The 14,568-nt window shown below is 40.7% G+C and overlaps 1 protein-coding gene across 1 annotated transcript; it reads right to left on the bottom strand.

Annotated features, from left to right (window-relative positions):
• Positions 4,829-11,090, bottom strand: LOC8066643 (DNA replication licensing factor MCM6). Its single transcript, XM_002439444.2, has 18 exons — positions 10,885-11,090; positions 10,637-10,789; positions 10,082-10,222; positions 9,710-9,872; positions 9,435-9,628; positions 9,160-9,352; positions 8,989-9,066; positions 8,401-8,630; positions 7,911-8,025; positions 7,448-7,522; positions 7,215-7,355; positions 6,888-7,091; positions 6,634-6,795; positions 6,378-6,433; positions 6,170-6,294; positions 5,963-6,085; positions 5,363-5,493; positions 4,829-5,257 (listed from the first exon to the last, which is right to left on the bottom strand). The coding sequence occupies exons 1-18, from the start codon at positions 10,959-10,961 to the stop codon at positions 5,123-5,125; spliced, it is 2,496 nt and encodes an 831-aa protein (XP_002439489.1). The 5' UTR covers positions 10,962-11,090; the 3' UTR covers positions 4,829-5,122.

Genomic DNA, 14,568 nt, shown 5'->3' with positions numbered 1-14,568 from the left:
AAGATGTATAATCTATGAAGGAGATGAGTGGGAGGTGTTTGCTTAGGCTCACAAGGATGTCTAGTATGTTAGAATGCCAAGAGTGTGAGCCCCAAGCCGGCCAAACACGTATTTATAGCCCCTCAAACAAATAGAGCCGTTGGCTCTTTCACTGGGCGAAAAACGGGGTCACCGGACGCTCTTAAAGGGGCACCGGACGCTCAGCACCAGCGTCCGGTGCTCCAACGTCAGCCGCGTGTCAGAGTCTAACGGTCACCTGCAGTGCACCGGACGCGTCCGGTGCACACCGGACTCATGCGCAGAGAGTTCCGCAAACCTGCGGGACACCGGAAGCTAGCCACCGGACGCACCCTGAGCGTCCGGTGCTCACCGGACTCGTGCGCAGAGAGGGTCGCCAAGACGCCCGCACACCGGACGCGCACCACCGGACGCTCAAGCCAGCGTCCGGTGCCTATCGTCCGGTGCCTTACCCTAGCTGGGCTAGGCACTGTCTGCACCGGACGCTCAGACTTAGCGTCCGGTGCCTCAGTGGCCAGCGTCCGGTGAGTGTTTTCTCAGCGAGAAACACTCCCGCGACTTCTCCAAATTTCCCACCGGCGCAATAGAAAATATGCACTTCATTTTCTCGAAAAGCGCCGAATCCCGCCTCGCAAGCTCGGCGGGAGGGAGAGAGGAACCCATCCCCTCTCTACCCTTGAAACTCCACCTCCTTCTCAAAGTGTGCCAACACCACAACGTGTGTACCAACGAGCGTGCACGTGTGTTAGCATTTTCACAATTATTTTCTTTGAAGGAGTTAAGTTAGCTCACTAGGTTCTAAATGCATGCACATGAACAAGGACACCTAGTGGCACTTGATAACCGCTTAGCCAAAGAATTCCCCTCTTTATAGTACGGCTATCTATCCTAAATGTGATCACACCCTCTATGGTCTTGATCACCAAAACCAAAACCCTAAGCAATACCTTTGCCTTGATCTCCATAGGGTTTTGTTTTTCTCTTTCTTCTTTTCCAAGTTGAGCACTTGATCACCTTGTGGTCATCACCATCATCACCATGATCATCACTTGCTCCATCACTTGGCATGTACCAACTTCATTAAGTCTACACACACTTAGTATAGAGGTTAGTACTAGGGTTTCATCAATTATCCAAAACCAAACTAGGGCTTTCATATGTCTCCTAAGGTACCTTGTTATGCATATTTATCATGGTATCATGGTAAAACGACCAAAAAAGAAAGAAATGTGGAGGATGTCACAAACTCCATGATAGAGTAATAAGTGCATTTTGCACATAAAAAGTTAAGTTCTATAATGTTTGACCAACAATTAGTCAGTATACAAGTTTAGTACATAAAATTTGCATCAATTGATTTGTATTTAAAGTGTCCCTGAATTGATATTTATTCTTTAGAAAATGACAATATATTGTAAGAGAAATTTAGTGTCAAAATCTATTTTGTGTAACTTTTTCTATTTGTAATACTTATTATTTTGGTATGGAGAGAATAATGATCAGGAATGACAGGATCAATAAAACTTTTCGGAAACTTTTCTCACCACACCAATCCAATGCCATTAGGCTGCGCCCATGCTCCCACTCACGCTGGTGGGTGGTATCTTTTCTGGTTGTCCCTTCCTTCGTGACATATGGAATTATGTGTACCTCTATGGACCTCTCTCTCGGCAATAGAGTACCCCAAATATTATTGAGCTGGTTCGGTAGCTCATTTAAAAAAATACTTCCACTGCTCATTTTTCATTTGAAATAAAAACTAGATTTTAAGTGACTTTTGACTTTGTCTCGTTTCGTTAAGCTTGGCATAAAGTTGGATCTCAAACAACTCAGGAGGACACAATAAATAATATTATGTTAATTTCAAAGAAAGCTCGAAAAAAGTGTAGTTGACTCTTTATCACTTAACCCTTAGACTTTAACCTTCCTACAAAAAGTAAATTAGCCATTGTCTACATGAAGCTCAAAATTCATCGGAACTTGGAAGTAGAGTAAGCTCGAAGTCATAATTAGAAAATACCCATTACCATGTTATTATAAAAAAATATAGACATCTATGAAAGTGCATCCAGGCCATTGAAATGTGTTTTAGCAATCAAAGACAAATTTGTTAAGGAACTAATGACTTTAGCAATTGTTGGATGAGAATCATTAGATTCATATTTACACCTAGACCGTGGAGTCTCATAATTTCAACAGATTGTGCCTTATGAATCAATAATAAGGTTTAAATTTATTTATATTTAGAATGTTACTAGTATGGAAAAAATGGTACAATCAAGAGGGATGCAATTCATTATGCTTGAAGTTGTCTCTAAGTTTCAAAAACATTTTTCGAACAATAAGAGACATAAAACATTCATGAACCCCTACTGCAAACCTAGATATCTTTTCCTTATTAGAATGTCCAGCACCTTGCCATATATGTACCCATGGTTATCGAAGTGTTTGAACAGGCATAAGAACCAAATGGCCTTAGAGTTGAATTAGGGCTCTAAAATTAAAGGAACAAACTTAGCCTGTTCAAACTCTACATAACCCACTTACACATTTAGGCTCTAGAAATAAGTAAAATCACACTAAATGGAGTCATTAGGACCATCACACACTAAGTCAAGTCTTTAGGCATAGAACACTAGCAATAGGTCTTTAGATATGCATGAGCCCTCCGGTTGCGCTGGCTATGGCAAGAATGGGTGGACGACTCCAAACCGTGGATCGGCTCGGAGCTCCCATGTAGTGATGTTGACCGCCTACTCTTCAACTCCTCAACCAAAATAACCTTGGGTGATGGCGCAAAGACCCGTTTCTGGCACCATAACTGGCTAGAAGGAGAATCTCCAAGGAACCTAGCCCCGAATTTGTTTCGGCTTGCTTCGAGGAAAAATCGAACGGTGCAGCAAGAACTCCAGAACAACAACTGGATGCGCTCGTTAAGGAGGAAAATCTCCTCAGCTGTCCACATAGAGGAATTTGTGTCTCTCTAGATTCGAATCCAGGATGTACACCTACAACAGGACGTCCAGGACTCCATCTCCTGGCGCTGGACCCTGGATGGGACTTACTCCGCCCGTTCCGCCTACAGGATACAATTCAAAGGCTCCCTCGCCTTGTTCCATTCAAAACTCATTTGGAAAGCTCAAGCGGAGGGCAAATGTAAGCTCTTCGCCTGGATTCTGGTGCAAGATAAAATTCTTACGGCACGCAACCTACAAAAGAGAGGGTGGCCACACCAAGACCACTGCGCGATGTGCAACGGTCCCTTGAAAACTGGCCTTCACCTTTGTTTACTGTGCCCTTTTGCTAAAGCAGTTTGGGATCAGATCCTCTATTGGGAAAACTTCACCCAACTCCAACAACAGCTCCCGGTCGACCCCGTACATATCAGAGCATGGTGGGAAGAGGCGGCAAGGAAAGTGCCCAAATCAGAGCTTAGACGGCTGAACGGGGTAGTAATCTATACCTTTTGGAATATTTGGAAGGAGAGAAACAGGAGGATTTTCAACAACACGGTAGAAACGACGTCACAAGTGGCGGAAAGAATTAAGCAAGACATAGAGCAAAGGAAGAGGGCTTTTGCTTTTTCTTAGGGGAGGGTCTTTGTAGGGTCTTTGTAGGACCCCGGGATCCATTCAAACCTCCTTTCGAGTGTCTCTGCTTATATATAACTCTCTTTTCCTATCTTAATTGAAAGGCAGAGCTCCTGCCATTGTTTAAAAAAAAAAGATATGCATGCATAATTGAAACCTATCTAGAACACGACACTAAAAAGACAAATTCAAGTCTATTTTCCCATCAACGTCTTAAGCGCTCAAAAAGTACAAAAGAAGTAAAATATGGATAAGAGAAAACTGAGATTTTTTCCAGTGGTCACTACCTGTGATACAAGTTGGACCCCACACTAAGGGTTAAGCTCTTTTGAGCCACTAAGGCTACCCATTCTCTTCTCAACCCGTTAGGACCACTCTTTGAGCTGGTGTGCATCTAATCACTCTCGGTTCCAACTTTGTCAAGTTATTTGTCTTAAACCCTTAAATAGTTAAACCCCTTTAATAGTATGACCAAAGATAAAGAAAGTATAACTGTAATTCTAAGTGCAAGGCCCTGTTTGCCTTCACTAGTGAAGTTTTTTAGAAAAAATAGTTTCATGAGCAATTTTCTAAGGAAAGCTAAGTTGTTTTGAAAAAGTTATTTGGTAAAATAGCTTCACGAGCAGCTTCATACATAGATGAAAGAAAGAAATGGGAGAGAGCTAAAATACGTTACTTTTTTTCAACTTAATTCCAACTCATGTCTTTGTAAAAGAAGAAGAAAAATACCTTCACTCATGAAACTATTTTGAAAAAGAGTGTTTGACAAAAAAAATCATGTGAGCTGTGCGAAACAGACCCTAGGTATTGCAAAAATTTACAAAAAAATTCAGATTCTCCATCACATCAAATCTTGCGGCGCATGTATAGAACATTAAATATAGATAAAAATAATAACTAATTACACAATTTGCCTATAATTTGAGAAACAACTCTTTTAAGCTCAGTTAGTTCATGATTGAACAATATTTGTCAAATACAAACGAAAACGCTACAATACCCATTTTGCAAAAAAATTTTGAAACTAAACAAGGCCTGTAGTTTAATGGCCAATAAATTGATTTCCTCACAAATCAAATAAATAAATAAATAAATAAATGGGTTGTGACATTCTTCACCAATTAGCACAGCTATTCTTCTGACGCAGAGGATTCAATGCTCATAAGCAACATTTTATCCCATTTAAATGGATTCCAAAAAGGGCGAACGCAAATAGGAAATTGCAGTACTCATTGACTGATAAATCAAGCTGATGCTATGAAACTTCACTAGGGAAACACGGTCAAAATTATATAGTCAGACTACATACGCTAATTATCATGCATCACTAAGCCTAGAAGCAAGAGGAAACAAATTATAAATTTTGAGGATCATGTGCTCCTTTGCAATGAGCACATCAGTGACGGAGATGGTACAACAATGCCAGGGCACAACAGGCACATCACCCGAACTACAGCTTATGTTCGTTAACCACATCAGCTGACTTGAGTTAGCAGCATGTTACAAAGCTGTTGCTAATCAACAACATAGTTCGGGTTAACTGCCAATATTCTGCTCTCTGATGTTCTTCTTACGCCACTGCCATCTTCGGCTGGGGCTGCTGTGCCTTCATCAATGACTATAAGATGGCCTTCCCGCTGTATAAGTCTCTGCATATGTACACACATGAAGATTTTAGGTGCATCGTCATGCTAGGATGTGTGGTGTTCATTTAGTTAGAATGCACTCAGGATGGAAATTACTGCAGGACTCACCTCTATAATGGCCTTGATACACTTCACTTCTTCCTTCACCTCTGCTGTAGAACTATATGCCCCTTTGGCATTCTGCTGCTCAACATACCAAATGATAAGATCCCCTTGCTTCATGCCAGCCAAACCATCGCCTGCATCACCACAGGGTCCAATAAGCAACAACAAATGGCATATAACTTGAATGCCACAGCATAGAGAAACAATCCAATACATGAGGGAAGAAAATCTATTGAGGTTTCTAGTGTTTACATATATCATCGAATCATTCATAGTTCATAAGATGATAGTCAAGAAATTTATCCAGTGTAAGTTGCAAAATAATTACTTAGTCCAACAGAGACTTAAAAGTTCGCTCAGATTACTTTTCCACTTAGTGCAACTGCAATCCAAGTAAGAAATCATGTCTCCCAAAAGCCAAAAAAAGATGGTTCATGTTTGTGTTGCTGAGTCATTAGTTCATTAACAAGTTTAGATATCTATCACAGTTCTTTTGTTAAGCAAAGCAAGTATAGGTTTTGAGCTGGACTGTTGCTAGGATAAAAATGCATGGATATGGTTGAGTTAATAGGGCTAGAAGACAAAGTAATCCAGAAGAAGTACCATCTTTCTTGACTGACTCTTCATGCTGCCTTAGTCTCATAACCAAAGCTTGAGTAACTCTCTGGAAGTGTTCTTCAGTTATTACCAATTTCTTCTTACCGCTGTCCGCTGCTTGGTCATTTTCTAGTGTTTTGACATAAATAACAAAACAGTTAGATACAACCTAATAAAAAGACAGCCATATTAAGTTAACACTTGGAAACCCACCTGCACCCTGCTGCTGAGGAGCAGTATCTTCTTCAGCTGGCTGTCCAGCATCATTCTCAGAAGGTACATTTGTTCCATCTTCAGCATCTTGGAAGTCAGAGAGATCAACTTCACTTGATTCAACACTACACAAAATCAATGAGGTTCGCATCAGTGAAATCATTATGCACATCCATTCATATAAAGGTTACCAGTTCAACCAAATCACCTGATGATGGATGTCTTGAGCAATTTAACTGCCAGGCAGACATGAGCTGGGAGAACCTAAAAGATTTCAATACCAAATGAAGTTAGTCACAAAGTAATGGAAATACCAATGCAAGCAGCATGAAGATCAAATATAGGTTGATCATATTGTCCATGAAAGGCCAAGTGACTTAATATATTCCATGATTCCATCAGAACAGATAGACAAGTGGTAATGAAGAACATGATCCGTGATAGAAGTGAATTAGTATACTTACAACTCTTTCTAAATGGCTTCGAGCAATAGCTTCGGACAGCCGAATCAATGCTTCCAATTGTCGAACTGTCATCCTGTAAGCAACCCTAGTTCCAGGAGTACTGTCCCCTCTACGAAGGGTAACATACGACTCCACCAGAACTTTCTTTGCTTCTGAACTCAGCTGAAATGAAATAAGGAGACAACTATAAGTCTACGAGAAGTTGAAGCCCATTTTCTCAAGAGACCTTTTTGAAGAGCACTAAAGAGGCAAACCTGAGGTTTCAAAGACTTTGCAAAAGAAATATAACGCTTCAGTTGTGCTGTGCTAAATGCAGGGGCAAGTGCTTCTTCACGTTTCTGATGGACTCTTACAATGTGATGAGCAATGTGGTAGTCAGTGTTTTCATCAGGTTCATCAATCATGATGTAGACCAGATCAAATCTTGAAAGAATAGCTGGGGGCAATGCCACATTGTACTGGAAGAGATTGCAGCAAATAAAAAGAATTAGATTTTAACAACTTTTAGTTTTCACATCATAACATGTAATGTTCAGATATGCACTGTAAAATTTTATAGACATGAGATGAGATTGAGTTACCTTAAGTGGTTTTGACTTGTCATAACGGCCACCTGTCGGATTTGCTGCAGCTAAAATTGATGTTCGTGCATTCAAAGTTGCCTGTATTCCTGCTTTGGTTATGCTAATTGTTTGCTGTTCCATTGCTTCATGTATAGCGACCTACAATGGATGTAAGGAACAAGCCATGATGACTTTTTGACATGAATGACTATTAAGAAAGAGAATATAACATAAGCTTTTGGTAGACATACCTGATCCTTAATGTCCATTTTATCAAATTCATCGATACAACAAATGCCATTATCAGCTAACATCAGGGCACCAGCCTGCAAGCAAGGGGAGCATCAAACAAAACACATCAGAATCTAAGAGAAAAAATCATGACAAAATATTACAGACATCAGGGCACCAGCCTGCAAGCAAGGGGAGCATCAAACAAAACACATCAGAATCTAAGCAGGCATGTTTTCATGAAAGGATTATGAGAATGCATTTCTCTTTAATGCAATGATGCGCAGCTCTCCTGCATATTCCAGAAAAAAAAAAGAGAATGGATTTCAACTTCTTGATGGTTACCACTGTTTATTAACTCAGCAATTGTTACCACCCACACTAGAATTAGGCAACCAGCATGTACAGATTTCTCAAAGTTTTGTTTGCATTCAACAATACTTGTTCTGAGAAAAGAAATATATTTCTAAATTTTGGTAGTACCTCAATACAGAATTCACCAGTCTCTGGTTCTTTAGCAACAGTTGCTGTCAGACCAGCAGCAGATGACGACTTCCCTGATGTGTAAACAGATCTTGGAACAATACCAGCAGTATACCTGACAATTGGATTGAAAATCACATTTTAAATTTCGTTATGATTAATGAAGGAAAGAATTCAATTTGATGAGGTCTATTTTAGTAAAACAAAAATGAAAGCAACTGTAACACAGATACTTGGCATTTCAAGATAGATAATTCATATTATCATTCAACAAAAGATGTCCAAGCAGCTAAAAACCAACACTACATTCAGTAGCACACAAACAAGTTGGCAAGTTACTGACATTCCTCATCAGCACAAATGCACGATTATAATTTTTTTGTTGCAAAATGTGTTATCTAGCAAAGCAGAAGCACTAAGTTCAAATACCTAAAAAGTTCATCAAAGCATAACAAGACAGATTTAAAGAAAATGCCATGACAATGCTTACTTTAGAAACTGGGACTTTGCACAGCTTGGGTCGCCAACAATACAGACATTGATGTCACCTCTCAGGTTGATCCCTTCATGTGTTATCTTATGAACACCACCCAAAAGCATAAGAAGCACTGCCCTCTTAATTTCTTGATGACCAAAGACGGTAGGGCATATGCTATCAACTATCTTATTAAAGAAATCAGGAGTGTTCCTCATCCTAACAACCTCATCTTCCTCTTCTTCCTGCAAAAAAGATGGTTTTGAACATAAATATAACAACCAACAGTTTAGAAGCGAAAATCAAATGTTTAGAATACATCCAACAGCCACAAGAAAACAGATACTTGCAGAGAAGCATAGTTCAGTATGCATCAACAATAAATAGCAAATCAACAATGAGCATTCAACAGTTCATGAGTTGAAAAGATTTGAAGGAGCATTCATATACTTGTCACAAAAAAATATATGTAACCATGGTTAAACCAGCCGTGAAGATAATCTAAAAAACATGAGTACTTCTGCAGGTTTTGTTTTCAGGAACAATAACCTTCCCATTCCTCTATGGAAAAGCAGTAGTTTTTAGATTGTGAAGTTAACTTACTGTGAATTTCTGTCTCTCACTGTCATCGCCATCTGTGTCACGATCCCTGATGTCCACTTCTCTCCTGCCATCTGCGACCTAATAACATTTAAGGTAAAACATATGGCTATTTTAAGACATTTTAAGATGACACTAATGAGATGGAACTTCTGTGCTCAAAAGAGTTCATACCTGCACTGAATTTGCTACAAAAGCGAGGCGATAAGAGAGATCCCTAACTCCAAGGGACTTCAAGCCCTTTACACCTTCTTGAACACCTCCATTTTTTCGCTGAGGACCTTCCCTGCGACACTCTGCTCGTTCACCAGGTGAAGTTAGTGCCATAACATCAGGAACTGCAACAACAGTTCCAGTAAATATAACCCTGGAAATGCCAGAAACAAAACATTCAGTCAAATAAAGTCATTCCAAGGAGAGGAATAAAGTAAAAAAAGAAGCTTCCTCACGTGTCCCCAGCTCTAGCCTTCTCAACAATCTCATGCCGCAGAATGACATCAAGGGAACGAGGAAGCGACCCAGCAGGTATCTCTTTTGATGTCTCCTGCATTCTGACCCGCTGCCAATCTGTGAATTTGCTTTCCTGGCGGAGAAGGGCCCATTTTGTTCGGTTCTGGCAAGTTGCATTAACGCATATTATCGGCTGTAAACAAGATACAAGAGTCCATCATTAGACACAATGCATTAGTGAAAGGATAATGGGGTATATGTTCAGACGTAATACCTCAGTGTACTTGAACTGCTGCTCCACATTCTTTACAACATTCCCACAGTCAAGGCATTTGAAGGTGCCTTGCAATAGTTCAGGCCGCACTTCACTTGTCCGTGTCACAACACCCATTACTGCTGTGAGCTTACCAATTTCGGCTGTCCCAAGCTCTCTCAGTCTGTCATAACAGTAATTTCAGTCAAGTTTTTGGTTGACGATCTTGCAATTAAGCATTCACATAGAATTTGTCAGAGAATTGATGAAGACAATCGCTTTGCAGAATCCATGAAGCATGCTAAATCACAAGACAATAACATTTTCTTCTCCTAAAGTTGAAAATGAAATAAAGAAAATAAATATAAGATCTACTGGGGCAGTAGGCCCTACTTTTTCAGCATCGGGATGTTATAGAAGGCAATGTTGATATCCTTGTTGGGACTATCATCTGAGATGATTGGGGCACGGTTCTCGCCAGCCCGGTGCTCCAACACAAACCTCTTGCATGCATTCCTTAAGCATGGTTCAAACCTGAATACAACAGAAGAGGCCAGTTGTTAGAGCTTACTTTGACACATTACAAAGGTCACAAATTGAAGTGCAAAGTTTAGCAAAAAAATTCTATTTTTCCAATTAATTAATTATAATGAAAGAACAAATAAACAGGTTCTTGAAAGCTGATAACAAACTAGTACTTCTTTCTCCAGTCTCCACAAATCGAATCATATTTTGATTGTCCTGAATTAAATCCAACCGAGAAATCCCCAAAGGTTAACCAAATCGCCCCATCCCCATTTCCCCCACTTGGTGTCCACTCAACGCATAACAATTCGGACCAATTTCGATCTCAAATTCGAGGAACCGAACCAGACCTGTCCCATTTACTTTCACAGATCCAGTTTCCATCAGGTCAAACCAAAATGTAAAAAGGAAGTCTAGTCTCACCTGAGGTACTCCTCGGAGATGGCCTTCTGGAGGACGTCGTTGAAGCGCATGACGTGCTCAAAGTCTACGTACATGGTAGTGGACTCCCGCGACCGCATCGCCTCCATCTCCACCTCGTAGAACGGCTCCCCCGCGCCATCCGACTCCTTGAATCTGCAAGTCCAAGAACACCATCCCCACCGCCTCAGTCAGATGGACAGATCCAAAAAAAAAGGCTGCTCCGGCGGCGGCGGCGGCGGCTGACTCACCGCTTCAGGAACTCGAGGAAGATGTTCTCCACCCGCGCCGCCTTCTCGTCCACGTAGAACCCACTGAACGCCTCCATCACGGACGACTGCGGCTTGTGTAAGATTCAGGGTCTGGAATAGGGCTTTGAATTGGAGATTGGCACTCCCGTCTGGAGCAGGGTTTGGAATAGGGTTGGGGAAGAAGAAGGGTGCGGCAGGTGGGGGAGTGGTCTTGGCGGGAAGGAGGCGGCGGCTTGGCGCCAAATCTTCGCGCCAAAAGGGACTCCGAGCGGGGTGGGTCTCGTGCACCGGGTCCGTGGACCGGAGGCAGTTTTACTGCCTCTGTCACGTGGGGACCGCAGAGCGGAAGGGAGTTGGCGTTCATTTCTTGGGCTCAAGGATCGCTGGTGGGGCTGGTGCGGTGGGCTGAGGTGTGAAGACGTGAAATGGGCTGGGATCCAATGGGCCAGAGTAATTAATTCTGTGACACGCCAATACAAAGAGCGCAGGCGTTGCTGACGGGCAGGTAGAACACGGCATCCTACAATTTTTGTATTTTTGTCAGAACCATAAAAACAGCCTCCAACAAGTTGACAAAGCTACTTGGCAATTTTGTGAGCTTGACAAATTCCTCCTTCACTTGACAAATATGCCAAGTCCTCCATCGCTTGGCATCACGTGTATTCCAATTTGCCAACTAGTTTTACCAACTTGTTGGAGACTCAATTTTGTGATTTTGGCAAAAAATCCTAAGATGCCAAGTTCTTTTGCCAAGCCCAAATAGCAAACTGTTGGAGAATGCTTCTTTTTTCACTTGACATTTGGTTTTGAGACTTGACAAAACTATAAATTTGTCAAGTGAGTTTTAGCAAACTGTTGGAGTTGCTCTAAGGACTTGTTTAGTTCCAAAAAATTTTGTAAAATAAGAATAGTAGCATTTTCGTTTGTATTTGATAAATATTGTCCAATCATAAACTAACTAGTCTCAAAAGATTCGTCTCGTCAATTCCGACCAAACTGTGCAATTAGTTTTTATTTTCGTTTATATTTAATACTCGATGTATGCGTCTAAAGATTTGATGTGACGGGGAATCTGAAAAATTTTGCAAAATTTTTTGGAAACTAAACAAGGCCTAAACTTTTTATTTTTTACGTTCAAAAAAAAACTCAAAACTTTTTATTTTCCCTTCAAAACTGTGCCATTACTATAGAAATTATTACTTCGATTTCTTTTGTAAAAAATAATATTTCATTGGATAACTTTATTATTCGTGTTGAATGAAATGGCTGTGTGCATTCTCTGATGAACAGTGTTTGGCGTGAAGATTTGGCGCCAATCATAACAAAAGAATAAAAAAAAGAAGCATAATAAAAGAAACCAAAACGTACTCCAAGTGGGGTGGATATTATGACTAACAAGGAACAAAATAGGTTTTGATAAATGCATGTCCCATTTCATAATAAGTCTTATTCGGAGAACGCAATGTCTATGACATTGACCGTAATTGCTAAGGTGTGAGGACATCAAGAAATACTTCTCTTAAGTTTCTCAGACACCAAAATGGTGTTCTTTGCTTCCTTATTGGATAGCTATAATACTAGGGATATGATTGATTTTTGAATGAGATTGCTTTATGTGCGTTGATGTATTTGTACGTGTATAATGGCGACCCGAACGACGTCACCGCGTAGTCCGAGAACAATTGAACCAATGATTGCTATTGGGTCGAGAATGAACTTTAGCACAAGGTCTAGAAACGTTAAACTTGGTCCACATAGCCACATGGGATCAGTTTATCTTGCTGCGCCATGAACAACCCTGAGCAAAAAGTTTTTAGTCATTACTCATTAGTAACATAGGAGTATTATATGTGGAAGGGATATTTTATACATACTTTGCTTTTGTTTCATTCACAAATATAACATTTTAGATAAGCTGCTGGTTAAACTTTAAATTCTTGGGACTTTTTACTGTCCTTCAATAAGTAACTAAATTATAACTAGATTTTTGAGCATCTCCAACAGTTTGGTAAAATTTACTTGTCAAATCTTATGATTTGACAAGTTTACATATGGCAAGTGAAATTTTTTTATCTCCAATAGTTTGTTAATTGGGTTTGGTAAACTTAAAAAGAAGGCCCACAATCAACAACCATATCAGTTAATTTGTTCCTTCATTGATCGCGTGCGTGGCCACAACACAAATTCGTTCGGGTTTGCACTTCACACCACAAAACCGTGCAATTGGTACATGCACTCGGCTGATGCTTTGTTTTTTGTCCACACACAGCAGGAGCATGTAAGATGCATGCCATCATAAGTCATAAGAAATTGCAAACAACACATCCTGGCATGACAGAAAGAAATTGCAAACATCACATCACAAGTCATAAGAAACTTTTACACCTGCATCTGAACTGTGCAAACGCCAAGGACAGCTGCAGCCACTACGTGCCAGAACAACACCTGCATGTACTGAACAGCTACAGCCACTATGCGGGAGAAAAGGCAGCGATGGCCGAAATCACTGATGGCAAGTCACTCAGCTGCGCGCAATGCTGACGGATGGCAAGTTGCCAAAAAATAGCAACCCATTTGCCAAACGGTTGGAGTGTCTATTTTCTAGATTTGCCAAATAAATAAAGAATAGCAAGTTTATTTAGAGAACCGTTGGAGATGCTAAATACTACAAAATGGTACCTCAAGTACTATAATTTCATAACTGTCATGCTAGAATTGATGATACCTCTTGAAGGGCTTGCAAAAAGATTCTTATATATTTGAATAGTATATATGGGAAATTTTGAATTTAGTGCATACTGGTGAAGGGTCGAGATAGCGGACTAGAGGGGGGTGAATAGTCTTTTCTAAAACTTATCGTGCCGACTAACTGTCGACGAAATATGGCCGGCAATCTACCTAGGGGTATGCCCAAGGTACTAGATTGTCGGCAGACAGTTGCGCAAGCTACCAACTAGATGGTGACACAAGACACAGACAAAGATTTTATCCAGGTACGGTTGCGTCTGATTGTATTGGTTATGAGTTGTGTTGAGGGAGTCCCTTGCCCCATCTTATATAGTCCGAGGAACAAGGTTACAAATCTAGAAACTAATCCTAGTCGATTACAATTACCATAGATAGTTGGATATCAATTCCTATTCTAACCGACTAGGATCTTGCTTGATCTTCACATCTGCCTTCCTTGCGCAAAACTCTGAGCTGATCGATCAAGCCACGAACCATCTTGTAATGGGCCAATCCTTTCGGCCCAAACCTAGTCATAAGGGTATAGGGGTTTATACCCTCACAGCTAGTCCCCGAGCACTATGTATTATGATTCGACATGTCATCTTGAGCTTCTTCAACTAGTGTGGATGACAGTCGACCGCCATTGACACCGAAGAAGTAGGTTGTCCAAATAATGCATGGTGTTCTTGAGAAAAAAGATTTCTTTCCTCAAAGTGTGCCCACTTTACTTTTTTTGAAAAGTATAGGGTTTGAAAAAACAAGCATATTCACCATAAGGTGGAGTGTGCCCACTTAGTCTCCGAGCGTGGTAGTAGGTGATGTAGACATGTGGTGCCAGGTGTTGATGTTTGGTAACGCCATCAGGAAATGATCCACAAGCGCACGGATATCGGTGAGCATTTCACCCGGAAAGTTATCCAGAGTATCGTATTTATATTTTTACCACTGGGAGAA

Source organism: Sorghum bicolor, chromosome 9 (genome assembly GCF_000003195.3).
Source record: "Sorghum bicolor cultivar BTx623 chromosome 9, Sorghum_bicolor_NCBIv3, whole genome shotgun sequence".
Taxonomy (NCBI): Eukaryota; Viridiplantae; Streptophyta; class Magnoliopsida; order Poales; family Poaceae; genus Sorghum; species Sorghum bicolor.
Note: the sequence above shows the minus strand (reverse complement) of the source record. Positions and strands in the feature narration are given on the sequence as shown.